The 21,401-nt window shown below is 52.0% G+C and overlaps 1 protein-coding gene across 3 annotated transcripts in view; it reads right to left on the bottom strand.

Annotated features, from left to right (window-relative positions):
- The window catches only part of IMPG1 (interphotoreceptor matrix proteoglycan 1), a 65,207-nt gene that overhangs the window by 4,280 nt on the left and 39,526 nt on the right, over positions 1–21,401 (bottom strand). The window contains exons 12-18 of one of the 3 annotated variants that reach the window (XM_068165172.1): positions 20,577–21,015; positions 9,634–10,196; positions 6,401–6,620; positions 3,757–3,967; positions 2,214–2,390; positions 1,857–2,038; positions 1,418–1,510 (exon numbers count right to left, since the gene is read on the bottom strand). In XM_068165172.1, coding sequence (XP_068021273.1) covers positions 1,470–1,510; positions 1,857–2,038; positions 2,214–2,390; positions 3,757–3,967; positions 6,401–6,620; positions 9,634–10,196; positions 20,577–21,015 — 1,833 coding nt within the window. In that variant the 3' untranslated portion in view covers positions 1,418–1,469. Of the gene's footprint in view, positions 1–1,417; positions 1,511–1,856; positions 2,039–2,213; positions 2,391–3,756; positions 3,968–6,400; positions 6,621–9,633; positions 10,200–20,576; positions 21,016–21,401 lie in introns of all 3 variants that reach the window. The other 2 variants (XM_068165170.1, XM_068165173.1) reach the window with 2 other exon arrangements.

The raw sequence follows: 21,401 nt of genomic DNA, 5'->3' as shown, positions 1-21,401 counted from the left end.
CCTGTTTTTGTTTCCTCCCCCCCAAAATGTGGCATTTTATTCCTTTCATAAAGTATTTATTGCTTCTGTAAGCAGCAGTTTTGAGTAGCTCAGCTGGTGTGAAAGTTTATTGATCCACAGCTGCCCCTAGGCACATCCCTTTTAAGGTGGCTGTAAAATGCCAGTTGCAGATGTCTGTGCTCTTGGGTTTTATCAGCATGGAATGGAATGGAATGGAATGGAATGGAATGGGATGGGATGGAATGGGATGGAATGGAATGGGATGGAATGGAATGGAATGGAATGGAATAGAATAGAATAGAATAGAATAGAATAGAATTAGGAATAGGAATAGGAATAGGAATAGGAATAGGAATAGGATAGAGAATTAACCAGGTTGGAAAAGACCTCAGAGATCATTGAGTCCAAGCTATCACCCAACACCATCTAATCAACTGAACCCTGGCACCAAGTGCCCCATCCAGGCTCTACTTAAACACCTCCAGGGATGGTGACTCCACCACCTCCCTGGGCAGCCCATTCAAGCCTCTTTGTGCTTCAGCTTTTCTGAACTGCTGCTCCCTGCTGACTTGTCCATATCTGTCACCACCTTCCAGTCCCCTCAGTGCCATCTCTCTCTGTAACTGTGACCTGGAGCACTGGAAGAGACCAGACCTGGGTATGATGAAGATCAGTTGAAAGAAATCTGTCTTCCACTGGGTTGGAAGGGGCCTCTAGAGGTCATGCAGTCCAACTCTCTCCAGTGAAGTGGGGACATCCCCAGGTTGCTCAGAGCCCCATTAAGCCTGGCCTAAAAACCATCCAGGGATGTGGCCTCCACCACCTCCCTGGGCAACTGGAAGGCCACAGTAAGGTCTCCTCAGAGCCTACTCTTCTCCAGACTGAACAACCCCAACTCTCTCAGCCTGTCTTTGTAGGAGAGGTGCTCCAGCCCTCTGCTCACCCTTGTGGCCCTTCTGGACAAACAAGAAGGGATTGTTGTCATATCAAGCATCAATCCCCCCCTGAGCTGTCCTTTGTATGGAGTTAGTACAAAGAGGCCTCTTGGTAACGCTGACAAGGCTGGGGAGGGACTGCTCAGGATCTCAGGGAGTGATAGGACTAGGGGGAATGGAATGAGGCTGGAGGTGGGGAGATTCAGGCTGGAGGTGAGGAGGAAGTTCTTCCCCATGAGAGTGGTGAAGCCCTGGAATGGGTTGTGCAGGGAGGTGGTTGGGGCCCTGTCCCTGGAGGTGTTTAAGGCCAGGCTGGCTGAGGCTCTGGCCAGGCTGATGTAGTGTGGGGTGTCCCTGCCCATGGCAGGGGGGTTGGAACTAGGTGATCCTTGTGGTCCCTTCCAACCCTGACTGATACTGTGATACTATGATACAAACAGGAAACTCAGCAGTACTTAAAGCTCCTGAATAGAGTCACAAACCTTGGTTTGGTCTGGCTGGTGCTGGAAATGAGGAAGCTTGGAGACTAACTCGTCAGTCCTGGCTTTGTAAACTGGTCCTGCTGCTCTGGAGACCTACAGCAGTATAAAAAAAAGAAGCAAGAAGAAAGAGGGGGGAGAGGAAAAAGAGGAAATGTTAGATTAATAACTTCCCTAAAGCAATAAAAAAAAGCCCTTGGGCTGGGCCACCAAAGCCATGCAAGAGAGGTGGAAGAGATGCAGCTCTACAGTCCCCTTCTGGAACCTATGCAGCACAGTGACTGTGGAAAGCAAAAGGGCTGAGTTAGTAGTGGTTTAGTCCCGAGGCTGCCCGGCGAGCGAGGTTAGAACCCAGCTGTGTTTAGTTGTGTAGTTACTAGAGGGAGATGGACCTGTTGGCTGAGGTGAGGGGGGAAGTCTAGGGGGTCTGCATGCATTTTACCTCCAGGCTGAGTTGTGTTTTCAGGCTCAGGTAAGGCTTGGTGGGCAATGGCCTCTGAGGGGCTGACACAGGCACTTACACTGCAAGCCGTGTGGCGAAAGCCAGCGGTGGGCTCCTCGTGCTCAAAAGCAGGGTTAAGCCCGAGGGCCTGCTCTGAGTTGCTGCTGTTGAGAGTAGAACTTCTACAATGCAGAACAGGTTGGTTGGTTTGTTTGTTTGTTTGGGTAAGATTTGAATTGATTATCATTATTATTATTATTTTTTAACAGCAAAATTAACAGGTAAAAATAATGATAATAATAATAAAGAAAGAATATTGTGGATTGTGGAGGGGGGGAAAGGTGGGGAGCAGCTTACTGAAAATGAGAGTTTCTTGTGCATTTTCTTCTTAACTTAATGATTAAAATGGTGCCAAGGAAAGCAAGGCTCAGTAAGGCCAGAGTGAGAGGTCTGGAGGTGAAGGGTGGTGTGGGCTCGGGAGCAGGTTTTGTGCAGCGCTGTCCCTGGTGGAGCTGGTGTCTGCGTGCAGGGCATCTAAAAGAGGCAAAGGGAGAGAAAAAAATGGACAAAACTTGGAGGCAGGAAGGTGCAGAGCAGCTGGAATGGCAACAGAGCCTGCAGTTAAACACAAGCACAGTGCTGCCAGGGCGGTGTGTCTGTGTGAGGCGCTCTGGGCTGTGGGGGGAGTGTGTGCAGAGAGCCAGGGGAGGTTCTCCTCCCCCCTGTTCTCTTCCCCAGGCAGACCACATGTGGAGTATTGTGTCCAGTTCTGTGCTGCCTGCTGCAAGAGGGGCAGGGCTGTACTGGAGAGGGTCCAACAGAGACATGAGGATGGTTAATCACAGAATCACAGATTCTTAGGGGCTGGAAGGGACCTCCAAAGCTCATCCAGTCCAACCCCCCCTGCCTGAGCAGGGTCACCTAGAGCAGATCACACAGCAGCACATCCAGGTGGGGTTGGAATATCTCCAGAGAGGGAGACTCCACAGCCCCCCTGGGCAGCCTCTGCCAGGCTTCTCTCACCCTCACAGGCAACAAATTCTTCCTCCTCTTCCCATGGCACTTCCTCTGCCTCAGCTTCCACCCCTGCCCCTTGTGCTGGCATTGGGCAGCCCCCAGCAGAGCCTGGCTCCAGCCTCTGGCCACTGCCCCTGCACAGCTTTAGCCCCAGCCAGGAGCTCACCTCTCAGGCTCCTCCAAGCCAAGCTCCAGAGCCCTCAGCTCCCTCAGGCTCTGCTCCTAAGGAAAATCTTCCACTCCATCTCAACATCTTTCCCAAACTGAGGAGCCCAGAACTGAACTCAGGACTCAAGGTGTGTCCTAAACAGTGCCGAGTGCAGGGCACAATGACTTCCCTGCTCCTGCTGGCCATACTGGTCCTGATGCAGGCCAGGATGCCATTGCCCTTCTTGGCCACCAGGGCACACTGGTGGCTCATGTTCAACCTACTATCAACCAGCACCCCCAGGTCCCTTTCTGCCTGGCTGCTCTCAGCCACTCTGACCCCAGCCTGTAGCACTGCCTGGGGTTGTTGTGGCCAATGTGCAGCACCTGGCACTTGGGTGTGTTCAATCTCCTGCCCTTGGCCTCTGCCCATCTGCCCAGCCTGTCCAGGTCCCTCTGCAGAGCCTCTCTACCCTCCAGCAGATCAACTCCTGCCCCCAGCTTGGTGTTGACTGCAAACTTACTGCTGATGGACTCAATGCCCTCATCCAGATCATCAGTGAAGATGTTAAAGAGCACAGGGCCCAGCACTGCTCCCTGGGGCACAGCACTGGTGCCTGGCTGCCAGCTGGCTGTGGCACCATTCACCACCACTCTCTGGGCTCAGCCTCCAGCCAGTTCCTGACCCAGCTCAGAGTGCTGCTGTCCCAGCCAGGTTCAGCAGCCATGCACTCACCTGCAGACAGCTCCTCTCCCCGGGACAAGCTCACACTTGCCGCCGTTGATGCAGAGGTGTGGCTCCAGCTCGCAGAGGCTGCGGCAGGGCAGGCCGTCCCGGCTGGCGTAGCCAGGCTGGCAGAGGCAGTCGGCCTCCTTCGTCCACTCGTTGGTGATGCACTCGGAGAACTCATCACAGGCCATGAATTTGCAGGGGTCTGCCTGATCAGCTGCAAAGGATGAGGAAAACATTAGTTGGTGCTTTGCCCCTGAGCAACCTGGCAGTGCCCTGGTTTGAGGCTGGACAGGTCCTCTGTTGCCCCGAGGGGGACAAAAGAATGGGGGAGGAGAAGCTCAAGAGGAGCCAGCAGTGAGCACTTGCAGCCCAGAGAGCCAAGCAGAGCCTGGGCTGCAGCAAGAGAAGTGTGGCCAGCAGGGCCAGGGAGGGGATTCTGCCCCTCTGCTCCACTCTGCTGAGACCACAGCTGGAGCTCTGGGTCCAGCTCTGGAGCCTCTGTGCCAGGAAGGCTCTGGAGGTGCTGGAAGGTGTCCAGAGAAGGGCCACAAGGATGAGCAGAGGGCTGGAGCTGCTCTGCTGTGAGGACAGACTGAGGGAGTTGGGGCTGTTCAGTCTGGAGAAGAAAAGGCTCCCAGGAGGCCTGACTGTGGCCTTCCAGCATCTGCAGGCGGCTCCAAGAAAGCTGGGGAGGGACTTTTGAGGGTGTCAGGGAGGGATAGGACTGGGGGGGATGGAGCAAAACTTGAAGTGGGGAAATTCAGATTGGATGTGAGGAAGAAGTTGTTCCCCATGAGGGTGGTGAGAGCCTGGCACAGGCTGCCCAGGGAGGTGGTGGAAGCCTCCTGCCTGGAGGTGTTTGCAGCCAGGCTGGATGTGGCTGTGAGCAACCTGCTGTGGTGTGAGGTGTCCCTGCCCATGGCAGGGGGTTGGGACTGGCTGAGCCTTGAGGTCCCTTCCAACCCTAACACCTCCATGCTCTATGTCTCTTTGCCACCAGATGGCTCTTCCTCTCACCAGGAGCAGGAATTTGCTTACATTCATTCAGTGAAGGGTTTGGAGGTTTTGTTTGTTTGTGGGCAGATTTTGTTTGTGCTTGGGTTTGTTATTTGTTTGTTCTGATTCTGTTTGTTTCTTGCTTTCTGAAGTGAACAGCCAGCTTTGGAACACCTGTGGGGACCTAGCCTGGCTTTCCAGAGATGATTTAGTTTGTTTTGACATTTCACTGCTGCTCAATAAGCCTTGAAAGAACAGCTCTGGCAGCAAACTCCTCATGGTACTCTGTTTCCTGAACTGATCCTGGGCTCCATCAAAAGCAGCGTGGCCAGAAGGGGGAGGGAGTTGATTCTGTCACTTCTGTCTGCCTTGGGGAGATCTCACTTTGAGTAGGGTGTCCACCCCTTGGGCTCTCAACACAAGAAGGATGTGGACCTGCAGGAGCAGGTCCGCAGGAGGCCACAAAACTGATCAGAGAGCTGGAGCACTGCTCATCCAAAGCCAGGCTGAGACAGCCAGGGTTCTTCAGCCTGGAGAAGACAAGGCTCCAGGGCAAGCTTAGAGCAGACTTCCAGTACCTGAAAGGGGTCTGGTGAGGGACTTTCTACCATGGCATGTGGCAATAGGATGAGAGGCAATGGTTTCAAACTAGAGCAGGGTACATTTAGGTTGCACATTAGGAAGAAGTTCTTTACTATGAGGGTGGTGGAACACTGAAACAGGTTGCCCAGGGAGGCCCCATCCATGGAGACATCCAAGGTGAGGCTTGATGAAGCTCTGAGCAACCTGATCTAGTTGGGGATGCCTCTGGTGAGACCCCACCTGGAGTACTGTGTCCAGCTCTGGAGCCCCTATTGCAGGAAGGATCTGGAGGTGCTGGAAGGTGTCCAGAGCAGGGCCAGGAGGATGAGCAGAGGGCTGGAGCTGCTCTGCTATGAGGACAGACTGAAGGAGTTGGGGTTGTGCAGTCTGGAGAAGAGAAGGTTCTGAGGAGACCTATTTGAGTCCAGCACCTTATTTGGTGCTCTCTGCAACACTCCCTCCACCTAATGAGAGAGCTGTAGACTAAACTGTAGGCTGAAGTGAAATGTGCTGAGTTAAGAATGATTAGAGGGCTGGAGCACCTCTGCTGTGAGGACAGACTGAGGGAGTTGGGGTTGTGCAGTCTGGAGAAGAGAAGGCTCTGAGGAGACCTCATTGTGGCCTTCCAGGATCTGCAGGGGGCTCCAAGAAAGCTGGGGAGGGACTTTTGAGGGTGTCAGGGAGGGATAGGACTGGGCAGATGGAGCAGAACTAGAAATGGGTAGATTGAGATTGGCTGTGAGGAAGTTGTTCCCCATGAGGGTGGTGAGAGCCTGGCACAGGTTGCCCAGGGAGGTGGTGGAAGCCTCATGCCTGGAGGTTTTGAAGGCCAGGCTGGATGTGGCTGTGATAAACCTGCCCATTGCAGGGGGGTTGCAACTAGATGGTCCTTGAGGTGCCTTCCAACCCTCACAATTCTATGATCTTGTTTATTCTTGCTGCTCCTGCTGCTGATTTCCAAAGCAGAAACCACACTTCTGAAGCTGTAGAAATAGGGGGGGGGTGGGGGGGGGGGAACCATGTTCTGTGTGGTTTTGATTCTGCACACACAAGAGCAAAGCCACCTCACCTGGCTCAATGTCCAGGGAATAGCTGTCAATCTCCAGGTTGAGCTGCTGGGCTGCAGCATCACAGAAATCCTCCAGGACACAGTGCACTGCCTCGGTGATGTTGTACGGCACCGTCCGGGCAAACTTCATCTTGCTGTTCACAATCACGCTGCCGTTCCTGAAGTTCAGGATTTCCAGGTGCTTGAAACCTGTCAGGTTGGACTGCAGGTATGGAAGCAGCTGCAAAACAGCAATTGGCCTTTATATTAACTTACAGGATCACAGAAACATGCAGGTTGGAAAAGACCCTCAGGGTCACCCAGACCAACCCAGAACCCTGCTCGGCAAGGCTCACCCCTAAACCACAGCCCCAAGCACCACAGTCAAAGCACCTTACATAGAATGCATAGAATACATAGAATAAACCAGGCTGGAAGAGACCTTCAGGATCATCATGTCCAATCCATCAACCAATCCAACCCACCTAAACAACTAAACCAAGCACCCCAGCAAGTCTCCTCCTGAGCACCTCCAGGGATGGTGACTCCACCACCTCCCCAGGCAGCCCATTCCAATGGGCAATCACTCTCTCTGTGTAGAACTTCTTCCTAACCTCCAGCCTAAACCTCCCCTGGCACAGCTTGAGACTGTGTCCTCTTGTTCTGGGGATGGTTGCCTGGGAGAAGAGACCAACCCCCACCTGGCTACAACCTCCCTTCAGGGAGTTGGAGAGAGCAATAAGGTCTCCCCTGAGCCTCCTCTTCTCCAGGGTGAGCAACCCCAGCTCCCTCAGCCTCTCCTCATAGTGCTTGTGTTCCAAACCCCTCACCAACTTCATTGACCTTCAAACACAGCCAGGCTTGGGGACTCCACCATCTCCCTGCCCAGCACATTCCCATCCCTCACCACTCTTTTGCCTAAGATCCAGTCTAAACCTACCCAGTGGCAACTTAAGGCTATTCCTTCTTGTTCTGTCACTAATTATCTGTGATAAGAGACCAGCACCAACCTCCCCACAACCTCCTTTCAGGGAGTTGCAGACAGCAATGAGGTCTCCCCTCAGCCTCCTCTCTTTCACACTAACCATCCCCTGCTCCTTCAGTCAGTTTTTTTGCCTAAGGTCCACTCTAAACCGCCCCAGGGGCAGCTTGAGGCTGTTCCCTCTTGTTCTACCACTAATTCCCTGTGAGAAGAGACCAGCAGCAGCCTCTTCAGAACCTCCTTTGAGGGAGCTGTAGACAGCACTGAAGTCTCCTCTCAGCTCCTCTTTTCCAAACTAAGCATCCCCAGCTCCTCCAGTCTCGATTCAGAAGATTTATTCTCCCCTCCTGTCAATGTCTACCTGCTGATAATTCCTCTTCCACTTCCCTCTCATTATCAAGTACACAAATCTCTGAGTTTCATGCAGCTCTTGCCCTCCCCAAGTCCCCCCTTTTTCTGTTCATCACTATCTTCCTCTGGACTTTTGCATCCATCTCAAGTAGTATGCTGAGGTGGATGGGCAGCAGTTTCCCCTGCAATGAAATGCAGAGCAGCTGGGGGATTTATTCATCTGGAAGAGGAGAAATCAAATGATAAAAAAACTTCACCTTGCTCCAAAGCCAACTTCAATTATTTTCACATGTTCCTCCCAGGCAGGTGAGGGCAAAGCATACACAGGGCTGGTGCTGAGCTGCCCTGCTGCCCTATTGTACCCAGGGAGAAAATCCATATCTAATCACATTGCCCCTGCTAAGCCATGCTATGCTTTAAAAGGACTATTTTTATACCCAGCATGAGGACAGCAGCCTGAGATGCAAGCAGCACTGCCTTGCTGTCGGCATGAAGCCAAGGAAAAGCCTGAGAAAGCAGGTGGGAACCTCTGCCAGCATGGTTAAGGGGCTTGAACAGCTCTTCTGGGAAGAAAGACTGAGCCAGTTGGGACTCTCTTGAGATGAGAAGGCTGAGAGGGCATCCTCTTAATGCCTGTAAGTATCTGAGGGGTAGGGCCACGAGGATGAGCAGAGGGCTGGAGCACCTCTCCTATGAGGACAGACTGAGGGAGTTGGGGCTGTTCAGGCTGCAGAAGAGAAGGCTCCCAGGTGACCTCATTGTGGCCTTCCAGTATCTGAAGGGGGCTACAGGAAGGCTGGGGAGGGACTGCTCAGGATCTCAGGCAGTGATAGGACTAGGGGGAATGGAATGAAGCTGGAGGTGGGGAGATTCAGGCTGGAGGTGAGGAGGAAGTTCTTCCCCATGAGAGTGGTGAAGCCCTGGAATGGGTTGTCCAGGGAGGTGGTTGGGGCCCTGTCCCTGGAGGTGTTTAAGGCCAGGCTGGCTGAGGCTCTGGCCAGGCTGATGTAGTGTGGGGTGTCCCTGCCCATGGCAGGGGGGTTGGAACTAGATGATCCTTGTAGTCCTTTCCAACCCTGACTGATGCTATGATTCTAAGATGAAGGTGATGGTCTCTTTTCAGTGGTGCTCAGCAGTAGGACAAGGAACAGTGGTTACAATGTGGGGCACAGGAAGTTCCACCTCAACGTGAGGAGAAACTTCTTTACTGTAAGGGTGAGAGAGCCCTGGAGCAGGCTGCCAAAGAGGTTGTGGATCTCCTTCTCTGGAGACTTCCCAAACCCACCTGGGTGTGTTCCTGTGTGGCTTCCCCTAAGTAATCCTGCTCTGGCAGGGAGGTTGGACTGGATGATCTCTGGAGGTCCCTTCCAGCCCCTCACATGCTATGATTCTATGTTACATCTGGAATCTCCTGAACAAGTGAGAACTTTCACCACTGACTTCATGAGCTCTTTCTTCACAACCTGGGAGCATCTCAGGCTTTTTGTAGCCTTCCAGGAACTTAGGGGGCCTACAAAAAAGCTGGGGAGGGACTTTTGAGGGTGTCAGGGAGTAATAGAATGGGAGGGAATGGATCCAAGCTAGAGGAGGGGAGATTCAGGTTGGATGCTAGGAAGTTGTTGCCCATGAGGGTGTTGAGAGCCTGGCACAGGCTGCCCAGGGAGGTGGTGGAAGCCTCATGCCTGGAGGTGTTTGCAGCCAGGCTGGAGGTGGCTGTGAGCAACCTGCTGTAGTGTGAGGTGTCCCTGCCCATGGCAGGGGGTTGAAACTGGCTGAGCCTTGAGGTCCCTTCCAACCCTGACAATTCTATGATGATTTTCTGGATCCTTTACAAATACAGCTTATCAGCCTGACTTAAAGCAGCATTGTTACAATGCTGTGCTCCTCTCTGCCTGTGTTGTTCAAGCTGCTTTTCACCCACCAGCTGCATGAACTGTTGTTCCAGGGCTTTGTACTCCGCCGAGCTCCTGTTGAAGAGGTCGTCAGAAAAGTGCATGTTGGTCACCCTCAGGCTGAAGAACACCACAAGTTCTTTGCCTCTGGCTGCAGTTGTCATGGAGCTGGTAGTTACATACTTCAGTGTAGGAGCTGGAGTGGCTTCTGCAGGCTCAGTGGTCAGCACTGAGATAAAACCACTGCCCTGCTCCGCCTCATCCAGTGCCGCCGTGCTCACCAACCCGATGTGATCTAACTCGGCGGCAATGTCCTGCACCCCTGCCCCGGGAGGGGCGCTCCCAGAGGCGGGCACTGAGGAGTCTGGTAACTCAATGGACTGTTCAATGATCTCAGAGTGGCTGTAGGATGGGCTGGTTGCTGCAGGCAGCAGTGCTGTTTGGTCTGAGGGCAGCACATACGAGAGAACATCTTCGGGCGGCGTGGTAGAGAGATCGCTCGGACCGACGACGAACGGCAGCGTGTCCAAAATGCTGGCTGTGGCCAGCGTGCCATCACCTGATGAGTCCTCTTCTTCATCCATCAGCTTGACTGCTGAAAGGGAAGAACCAACAGCTGTTTTGAAAAGCAAGCACCATTAGTAAATTTGCAGAGGACACCAAGCTGGGGGCAGGAGTTGATCTGTTAGAGGGAAGAAGGGCTCTGCAGAGGAACCTTGCCAGGCTGGACAGATGGGCAGAGTCCAGCAGGATGGCATTCAACAAGTCCAAGTGCCAGGTGCTACACACTGGCCACAGCAACCCCATGCAGTGCTGCAGGCTGGGGTCAGAGTGGCTGGAGAGCAGCCAGGCAGAAAGGGACCTGGGAGTAGCAGTTGACAGCAGCTGAACATGAGCCAGCAGTGTGCCCAGCTGGCCAAGAAGACCAATGGCATCCTGGCCTGCATCAGGAACAGTGTGGCCAGCAGGAGCAGGGAGATCATTCTGCCCTGGACTCAGCACTGGTTAGGCCACACCTTGAGTCCTGTGTCCAGTTCTGGGCTCCTCAGTTTAAGAAGGACATTGAGGCACCTGAATGTGTCCAGAGAAGGGCAATGAGGCTGGGGAGGAGTCTGGAGCACAGCCCTGTGAGGAGAGGCTCAGGGAGTTGGGGTTGCTTAGCCTGGAGAAGAGGAGGCTCAGAGGAGACCTTCTTGCTCTCTCCAACTCCCTGAAGGGAGGTTGTAGCCAGTTGGGGGTTGGTCTCTTCTCCCAGGCACCCAGCACCAGAACAAGGGGACACAGTCTCAAGCTGCACCAGGGGAGGTTCAGGCTGGAGGTGAGGAGACAGTCTTCATAGAAAGAGTAATTGGCCTCCAGAATGTGCTGCCCAGGGAGGTGATGGAGTCCCTATCCCTGGAAGTGTTCAAGAGGGGATTGGACATGGCACTTGGTGCCATGGTTCAGTTAGTCAGGAGGTGTTGGGTGACAGGTTGGACTTGATGATCTCTGAGGTCTTTTCTAACTTTATTGATTCTCTGATTCTATGAGATAGCAAGCAAGGAACCCCCTGTGTTGGACTTCCACCAAAGCATTTTTGACAGCAAGCTTTCACCTTATCTAAGCATGGAAATGTTGTTTCCATCGCCAAGGAAGGGCTGCTGGGCTCAAACCTCTCATCCACACCTTTGACTGATGAGATTCCTGTGGGTTCTGCCTTTAACTAGCAATTACAACTTGGTAAGTATTTCCTGAGCCCTTCCAAAGCACTGTTCTTGTGCTGAAGGTATGTAATCACACTGCTGACTGAAGGAGTAGATGGCAGCTTTGCGCTGTCTGCTCAAACCATTTGAGTCCCAGAGTCACCTTGGAGAGGTTAAAGCTGTTATTTGCTACTAGTCATAAAATGGGATTATGAAAACCAACACACCACCTTCTGATGCAAACTCTGCTGAGCTGCTGACAGACAACAGCACCAGTGAAAGCAAACTCAAACCTGAAGCAGTCACCTGGAGCAGCCCTTTCATCCCAAAGCTGAACTTTTATGAGGTCCTCACTGGGATTTGGCATGACTCTAGGATCACAGCACATTAGAGGCTGGAAGGGACCTCAAGAGATCCTTGGGTCCCAAGCAGGATCACTTAAGGTAGTCTGCACAGGAATGCATCCAGGTGAGGTTGGAAAGTATCCAGAGGCGGAGACTTCACAACCTCTCTGGGCAGCCTGCTCCAGGGCTCTGGCACCCTCACTGCAAAGAAGCTCCTCCTCATGCTGAGGTGAAATCCTCTATTTTCAAGCTTCAACCTGTTCTTTCTTGTCTTATTAGGAAGAAGTTGTTCTCCATGAAGGGGGGTGAGACACCAGAACAGGTTGCCCAGGGAGGTGGTAGAAGCCTCATCCCTGGAAGTGTTTAAGGCCAAGCTGGATGTGGCTCTGAGCAACCTGATCTAGTGTGAGGGGTCCCTGGGGGTTGGAACTAGATGATCCTTGAGGTCCCTTCCAGCCCTAACAATTCTGTGATTCTGTGAATTTTCTCCCATCTGGCCACCACTTTGCATAAGTTTATTTAGATATCTATCTATCTATCTATCTATCTATCTATCTATCTATCTATCTATCTATCTATCTATCTATCTATCTTATCTCTCTCTCTCTGTATCTCTATTATCTCTCTATGTGTATGTCTGTCTTTATATCTGTATCTCTATCATCTCTATCTCATCTCTATCTCTATAATATCTATTTCTACCATCTCTACCAATCATCTCTATCTCTCTCTCTCTCTCTCTCTCTCTCTCTCTCTCTCTCTCTCTCTCTCTCTCTCTCTCTCTCTCTATCTCTATCTCTATCTCTATCTCTCTCTCTCTATCTCTCTCTCTCTCTCTCTCTCTAATCTCTCTCTCTCTAATCTCTATCTCTCTGTCTCTCTCTGTCTCTCTCTCTCTCATCTCTATCATCTCTCTCTCTCTCTCTCTATCTCTCTGTATCTATCTCTATCTCTGTCTCTCTGTCTACCTCTACCTCTGTCTCTCTCTCTCTCTCTCTCTAATCTTACCTTTCCCCCCTTTGGCACATGTGTTGTTATGTATGCTGCAGTATCCATATGGTGATTCCCTGATTCACTGAGACTAGGACAAAGAGACAAATGAGAAGGTTCAGAGCAACCTGGTCTAGTGGAGGATGAGCTTTGGAGGTCCCTTCTGACACAAACCATTCCAGAATCCTGTGAGTCAATGCAATGTGCCAATGAAGTAAGACTATAAAAATACCAAATAGTATAATATAAATAGATATGATATCTCTGTCTGATTATCTGTCTCTTTATCTATCACAGTATCAAGAGTAATAGAATGCAGCACCACAGAACAGAGTGACCAGTGGTTAATCTATTGAATTAGGATGAATGGAAGTTAGATTTACTGTGCACATCCAGGGAGGTTCTCCTCCCCCTCTGCTCTGCCCTGGTGAGGCCACACCTGGAATACTGCATCCAGTTCTGGGCTCCCCAGTTCAGGAGGGACAGGGACCTGCTGGAGAGAGTCCAAGGGAGGGCTCCGAGGATGGTGAAGGGACTGCAGCACTGCCTGAGGAGGAGAGGCTGAGAGCCCTGGGGCTGTTTAGTCAGGAGAAGAGAAGTCTAAGAGGGGATGTCATCAATGTCTATCAGTATCAGAGGGCTGAGGGTCAGGAAGGAAGGCACAGGTACAGGCTCTGCTCACTTGTGCCCTGTGGTAGGACAAGGGGCAATGGATTCAAACTGCAGCACAGGAGGTTCCACCTGGAGGAGGAACTTCTTCACTGTGAGGGTCACAGAGCACTGGAGCAGGCTGCCCAGAGAGGCTGTGGAGTCTCCTGCTCTGGAGACTTTCAAGACTCATCTGGATGTGTTCCTGTGTGATCTGTGCTGGATTATGGTCCTGCTCTGGCAGGGGGATTGGACTGGGTGATCTCCAGAGGCCCCTCCCAGCCCCTAACATCCTGTGATCCTCCTTTACTGCAAGATCAGACTGTGGAGACCTGGAAGCACAGCAAGGCCATGAAATAGGCACATCAAAATTCCATTTAACCCAGCCTGTTTGTACAGCCTCCTTTTCCTTGTTGTGATGTGCAATGTGCACTGCTGAGAGTGTAAACTAGGGGCTACAGCCCTAGAGAGTAGCCCAAAGAGGACAACAAAGTGCTGTAGGGCACCAGAGCTGCGCATGCAGGATGTAACACCACACGCTGCACCACAGCTTGATACCCTAATGCATCCCTGAGCACTTGAGATGCTTTTCTCTTGCCATGCCCTCGTGTGTCTTGTGTAAGCAAGGCTATGGATAGATTAGGAAAACAAAGCCCAGTGATGTTCTGTGTTTACAAAGCCCTTGTGTCACTGGTGAACGCTGATAAGGAGTGAGAGTCACTTAGCAGTTAAGAGAACTCAGGACAGATTTCTTAGCATTAGTGCTCCAGGCATTAACAGAGGATGATCTACTGATGGGATGAACCTGCAGCCTCCCAGAGCAACCTCCTCTCAGCATGACAACACAGCCTCAGGCACATGATCGTGATGCTGTTTGTTAGGCAGATTACATTCTTGACAGGGGGAACTAGGGGGAATGGAGGAAAAAAACCCTAGACATGGGGAGATTCAGATTGGATGTAAGGAAGAAATTCTTCCCCAGGAGAGTGGTGAGAGACTGGCACAGGTTGCCCAGGGAGGTGGTGGAAGCATCATCCCTGGAGGGACAACCTGCTGTGGTGTGAGGTGCCCCTGCCCTTGGCAGGGGGGTTGGGACTGGCTGAGCCTTGAGGTCCCTTCCAACCCTGACAGTTCTATGATTCTATGAACTGCAGGAGAAAGAAGTACTGAAGTGGTTTTGAAGGTGCAGGTATGAGGCAGAGTCACCACACATGTGCTACACATTTAGGGGTGTCAATGTGTGTGTGTACCACAGAATTAGCACAGAAGCACAGAATGAACCAGGCTGGAAAAAACCTTCCAGATCATTGAGTCCAACCTATCACCCAACACCATCTCATCAACTAAACCATGGCTCCAAGTGCCACATCCAATCCCCTCTTGAACACCTCCAGAGATGGTGACTCCACCACCTCCCTGGGCAGCACGTCCCAATGGCCAATCTCTCTCGCTGGGAAGAACTTTCTCCTCACCTTGAGCTTAAACCTCCCCTGGCACAGCTAGAGAATGTGTCCTCCTGTTCTGGTGCTGGTTGCTCCAGACCTCTCCCCAGCCTTGTTGCCCTTCTTCTGTCACAGCTACAGGATTTATCCATCAGCACACAACTGTAAAACTTACCACAGAAAATAATCTCAGCAATACCAAACCAAATGTGGTGATGCAAGGCAGACAATCTCCACATGACACCCATCATGGAATCAGAGAATTGTCAGGGTTGGAAGAGACCTCAAGGACCATCCAGTCCAACCCCCTGCCATGGGCAGGGACACCTCACACCACAGCAGGTTGCTCACAGCCACATCCAGCCTGGCTGCAAACACCTCCAGGCAGGAGGCTTCCACCACCTCCCTGGGCAACCTGTGCCAGGCTCTCACCACCCTCATGGGGAACAACTTCTTCCTCACAGCCAATCTCAATCTCCCCACTTCTAGTTCTGCTCCATCCCCCCCAGTCCTATCACTCCCTGACACCCTCAAAAGTCCCTCCCCAGCTTTCTTGGAGCCCCTTCAGATCCTGGAGGGCCACAATTAGGTCTCCTGGGAGCCTTCTCTTCTCCAGACTGCACAACCCCAACTCCCTCAGTCTGTCCTCATAGCAGAGGTGCTCCAGCCCTCTAATCATTCTTAACTCAGCACATTTCACTTCAGCCTACAGTTTAGTCTACAACTCTATCATTAGGTGGAAGGAATGTTGCAGAGAGCACCAAATAAGGTGCTGGACTCAAATATACCCCCAGAGTAACCCCACAGAGAAGATTAAACAGGGGGATGGAATCCAAAACTGCTGTCAGCTATAAAAAACCCTCAGCTCTAGCTCCCAGCCACCACTCCCCCTCCCACAAAGATGTTCTCTGAGCTCTCCAGATGTTTTTTTAGGCTTTTATGCCATCACATGGACAAGGCAGGGCACTCTTGTGCTGAGGAGAGGTTTGTCCCTGAGATTAAACTGCTGTTGGCAAAGCTGGGGAAACACTAAATTGAGAGGCAATTTCCTGGGCACACTGCTCCACGAAATCATGGTGAAAAGTGTGCTGCATGCAGGCCTGGACTCCCCAGCTGAGGGACTAAAGTGCATTGGCCTGACCTAGCAGAGGGGAAAAATGATCAACTGCCAGTTCAACAACTTCAGTTTGGGTATCTAATTAGTTTGTCTTCTTATCTCTCTCTCTATCTGAATCTCTACATCTCCATCTCTCCATCTCTAGCAACTCTATCATCTCTATCCTCATCATCTCTATCTTCTCCCTCTCTCTCCTCTCCCTCTTACACTCCCTCTCTATCTTCACCCTCCTCCTCTCTCTCCTTTCCCTCTTCTCCCTCCTCTCCCTCCTTCCCCTCTTTCTCTCCCTCCTTCCCCTCTTTCTCTCCCTCCTCTCTGTCCTCCCCCTCTTACTCTCCCTATCCATTCTCCTCCTCTCCCTCCTTCCCCTCTTCTCCCTCCTCTCCCTCCTCTCCCTCCTCTCCTCTTCCTCTCCCCCATCCCCCTCCTCCTGTCCCTCCTCTCCCTATCTTTTCCCTCTCCTTCTCCCTCCTCCCCCTCTCTATGCTCCCCCTCCTCCTCTCTCTCCTTCTCCCTCTCTATGCTCCCCCTCCTCCTCTCTCTCCTTCTCCTCCTCTCTCTCCTTCCCCTCCTCTCTTTTCTCCCCCTCCTCCTCTCCATTTTCCTCCCCATCCTCCCCCTCTTTCTCTTCCTCCTCTCCCTCTCTATCCTCTTCCTCCTCCTCTCCCTTTCCCTCCTCTCTTTCCTTTCCCTCCTCTCCCTTTCCCTCCTCTCCCTTTCCCTCCTCTCCCTTTCCCTCCTCTCCCTTTCCCTCCTCTCCTTCCTTTCCCTCCTCTCCCTCCTCCTCTCCCTCTCTCATATATCTGATCTATATATCTATCTATATCTATCTATATCTAATATGAGGAAAGATCCCCTAATTGTCCCTGAATAAGGAATTACTTGTTGGGAGAGGTCAAATAGCCCTGAACATTTTTACCTAGTGGATTTGCAGGCCCAGAAGGTTGCCCATTAAGAGGGCTGAGGGCTTGGCATTTCAGTTCATTCATGAGCTTAGCAAGCACTGCCATGTCCTGTTGGAGATGGACACAATTCCCAGGTCCAGTGGCAGATATTGATCTGAAAGTGAAAGTTCTCTCAGTGTGGATGTTTCTGTTGGTACTGATGAGGGCTGGAGAAAACAACTGATGAAGGGAAAATCAAGCAAGTACAAGACTGGTCCTTACTGAAGGGCAGGAATCTCCTTATGGGCAGCTCTGTGCTGTATACAGGCTGGGGTCAGAGTGGCTGGAGAGCAGCCAGGCAGAAAGGGACCTGGGGTAGTGGTTGACAGCAGCAGAACATGAGCCAGCAGTGTGCCCAGGTGGCCAAGAAGGCCAATGGCATCCTGGCCTGCATCAGGAACAGTGTGGCCAGCAGGAGCAGGGAAGTCATTGTGCCCTGTACTCTGCTTTGGTTAGGCTGCACCATGAGTCCTGTGTCCAGTTCTGGGCTCCTCAGGTTAGGAAAGATGTTGAGATGCTGGAAGGTGTTCAGAGAAGGGCAACAAAGCTGGGGAGGGGTCTGGAGCACAGCCCTGTGAGGAGAGGCTGAGGGAGCTGGGGTTGCTTAGCCTGGAGAAGAGGAGGCTCAGGGGAGACCTTCTTGCTCTCTCCAACTCCCTGAAGGGAGGTTGTAGCCAGGTGGGGGTTGGTCTCTTCTCTCAGGCACCCAGCACCAGAACAAGAGGACACAGTCTCAAGCTGTGCCAGGGGAGGTTCACATTGGAGGTGAGAAAGAAGTTCTTCCCAGCAAGAGAGATTGGCCACTGGGATGTGCTGCCCAGGGAGGTGGTGGAATCACCATCCCTGAAGGTGTTTAGGAAGAGCCTGGATGAGACACTTGGTGCCATAGTTGAGTTGATTGGATGGTGCTGGGTGATAGGTTGGACTGGATGATCTCTGAGGTCTTTTCCAACCTGGTTGATTCTATGACTCTCTATGAACACCAGATGCACTGACACAGCAAGTAGCTGGTTTCAACTTCACTGACTCTCTGGGTGCTTGAAATGGCACAAAAGCCCTGGGTGCAGGACTGTTGTTTGCAAGCAAATTGATCAAGTGCCACCTGTGTGTTTGAGGCCTTTCATTTTGAAGTAGGGCACAAGTAAGATGAGGATTAAGAGAATTAAGGGAAAGAGGATCATTAACCTAACGTGTCACAACAAATGGTGTGCAGCACATAACTGCTGATTAGGTTTCCCTTTGGAACTGCAAAGCCAAGCCAGAAGAGCCAGAATTATCTAAGGCTGTCATTCTGTCTGTTTGTAGGAGCTCTCCAGATGTCAAACCCTCTGCTCTGCTCTGGTGAGACCACAGCTGGAGCTCTGTGTCCAATTCTGGAGCCTCTGTGCCAGGAAGGATCTGGAGGTGCTGGAAGGTGTCCAGGGAAGGGCCACGAGGATGAGCAGAGGGCTGGAGCTGCTCTCCTGTGAGGGCACACTGAGGGAGTTGGGGTTGTGCATCCTGGAGAACAGAAGGCTCCAAGGAGACCTCATTGTGCCCTAGCAGTATCTGCAGGGGCTCCAAGAAAGCTGGGGAGGTACTACTGAGGGTGTCAGGGAGGGATAGGACTGGGAGGAATGGAGCAAAACTAAAAGTGGGTAGATTGAGATTGGCTGTGAGGAAGAAGTTCTTCCCCAGAAGGGTGGTGAGAGCCTGGCACAGGCTGCCCAGGGAGGTGGTGGAAGCCTCCTGCCTGGAGGTGTTTGCAGCCAGGCTGGAGGTGGCTGTGAGCAACCTGCTGTGGTGTGAGGTGTCCCTGCCAATGGCAGGGGGGTTGGGACTGGCTGAGCCTTGAGGTCCCTTCCAAACCAGTGCACTCTATGATTCTCTCTCTCCTGCCACCCAGTGGGAAACGTTTAGGCAGCAACTGCTATAAATCACAATAAACAAATCCTTTACGACTTTGGTCCTGAAGCTGAAGAATGGAATCAGTATCTTCATCATCAAATACCCTTTGCTTCTTCTCTTCAGCCTTTTGGAGCTGCTAGCCTGCCAGGTATTTCAGCTATCCTAGCAAATGATGAAGCAGCTATGTGGTGCTTGTGACATCAAATCCCTACCCCAAGGAGTGAACACAATGACAATTGCAGATGACTTTTTTTTACCCTGCAAATACAAACCATTTCCAGAGCTCGAATCAATGCTAGTTAGAAGCATGCTGCACTGATATTTGAAGGGGGTAGCCCCCCTTTTATCAGTAGCACTGCAACACTTCTCAGCAGGCATTCGAAAACTGTTGTGTTTGAGGCTCTTCATCACCAACTTCACTTTCAGGAGCATTTGACACTGAATCACAGAGGGCTAGGGGCTGGAAGGGACCTCAAAAGATCATCCAGTCCAGCCCCACCTTCTTACAAAAAGTGATTCTCTAATCTTTAAGTCACTCTGCTAATCATAAACTATTTGCCATTGCCTCACTTCAGAACTCTGTGTGTAAAAGCGAGGCTACAGAACAGGAAGTTCTTACTCTGTACATAAGCTACCAGGTGCAACCATGGAATATGCTGTGCTCATCCCTGTCCAGAGCTGACTAGGCAGCAGGACAGGTTGGAAGCTGCCCTGCTGGAAAGCAGCTCCATGGAGAAAGACCTTGGAGTGCTGAGGGGCAGCAAGCTCCCAGCAAGCATGGGGCAGCAATGTGCCCTGAGGGCCAAAAGAACCAATGGGATCCTGGGGTGCAGCAAGAAAAGTGTGGCCAGCAGGGCTGGGGAGGTTCTGCTCCCCCTCTGCTCTGCTCTGCCCTGCTGAGAGCACAGCTGCAATCCTGGGTCCAGTTTGGGGCTCCCCAGCTGTAGAGAGACAGAGAGCTGCTGGAGAGAGTCCAAGGCAGAGGCAGGAGGATGCTTAGGGGACTTGAGCATCTCCCCTGGGAAGAGAGCCTGAGAGCCCTGGGGCTGTTCAGTCTGGAGAGAAGGCTGATAGGGATCAATGTCTCTCAATGTCTCTCATGAGCTGAGGGCTGGGGGTCAAGGGGAGGGGGCCAAGCTCTTTTGGGTGCTACACAGTAATGTGACAAGAAACAACAGGTTCAAACTTGACCAGAGAAGGTTTCACCTCACCATGAGGAGAAACTCCCTGGGCAATCTGTTCCAGGCTCTCACCACCCTCATGGGCAACAACTTCTTCCTCACATCCCATCTCAATCTACCCATTTCTAGTTTTGTTCCATTCCTCCCTGTCCTATCACTCCCTGACACCCTCAAAAGTCCCTTCCCAGCTTTCTGGGAGCCCCCTTCAGATACTGGAAGGACAAAGTCAGGTCTCCTCAGAGTCTTCTCTTCTCCAGCCTGCACAACCCCAACTCCCTCAATCTGTCCTCACAGCAGAGCAGCTCCAGCCCTCTGCTCGTCCTCATGGCCCTTCTCTGGACACCTTCCAGCACCTCCAGATCCTTCCTGGCACAGAGGCTCCAGAGCTGGCCCCAGAGCTCCAGCTGTGGTCTCAGCAGAGCGGAGCAGAGGGGCAGAATCCCCTCCCTGGCCCTGCTGGCCACACTTCTCTTGCTGCAGCCCAGGCTCTGCTTGGCTCTCTGGGCTGCAAGTGCTCACTGCTGGCTCCTGTTGAGCTTCTCCTCCCCCACCACCCCCAAGTCTTTTTCTTCAGGGTTTCTCTCCAGCCAGTCCCTGCCCAACATTTTTCACCTTTGATGGTCCAGAAGAATGTCTGTCACATCTGAAAGGGATACTTATGGCACTTACACATGGCTCTGTGTGTAACAACTACTGGATCTCTCCTACTGAGGATGGAAAAACCTTGTGTGTCTTACCTTGCTCAACCAGGTCAGCTTCCTCAGCTTCACTAATCTCATCTTCAGGTGTCAGGAGATTGGGTGGGCTAAAGGTACCTGCCTGCCCCACTGGAGATTCGTAGCCATCAGTGATCAGCTCATTGCTGGCAAAATCATCTGCTGAAGGAGGCAGAGAGGAACCCTCTGCTTTTGGAGGACTGCCAGTACTGCCCAGGACACTGAAAGGCACTGTGAAACTTTGGTAGTCTTCTGTGTAGGAAGGAGATTTGCCCAGATATGGTCTTCTGGAGGGTTTGGTAGGGAACACAGGTTCAGATGAGACAAAATTATTGAAGTCTTCAGGGGCACTGATGTCTCCACTCAGCACAGTTGTAGATTCACTGGCCAAGATGTCTCCTCTTTGGTCCACTGGTGCTGGGCTGGGATAGCCTAGTGGGAGTTCCACACCCATGGAGTCCTGAAAAAGTTTGTTAAAAGCAGCTTTTCATTATTATGGTTAACTTTCAGTGCCAAAAGGGCCAACACGCTTTAGGCACAGGAGCTCACAAACAGCTAACTCAGCTAACTCAGTCATGGGATGTCTGGAGAACAAATCTGATGAGGAGGGACTGAAAGAGGTGGGGATGGTTAGTGTGAAAGAGAGGTGGCTGAGGGGAGACCTCCTGGCTGTCTACAGCTCCCTGAAAGGAGGTTGTGGTGAGGCTGCTGCTGCTCTCTTCTCACAGGGAATTAGTGACAGAACAAGCGGGAATGGCCTCAAGCTGCCCCTGGGTAGGTTTAGACTGGACATTAGCAAACACTTTTTTCATGGCAAGAGTGGTCAGGGATTGGAATGTGCTGCCC

The sequence above is a fragment of the Melanerpes formicivorus genome, unplaced genomic scaffold (assembly GCF_026170545.1).
Source record: "Melanerpes formicivorus ecotype bairdi unplaced genomic scaffold, bMelFor1.0.p_v2 SCAF_85, whole genome shotgun sequence".
Taxonomy (NCBI): Eukaryota; Metazoa; Chordata; class Aves; order Piciformes; family Picidae; genus Melanerpes; species Melanerpes formicivorus.
This window is presented reverse-complemented; position numbering and strand designations above follow the sequence as displayed.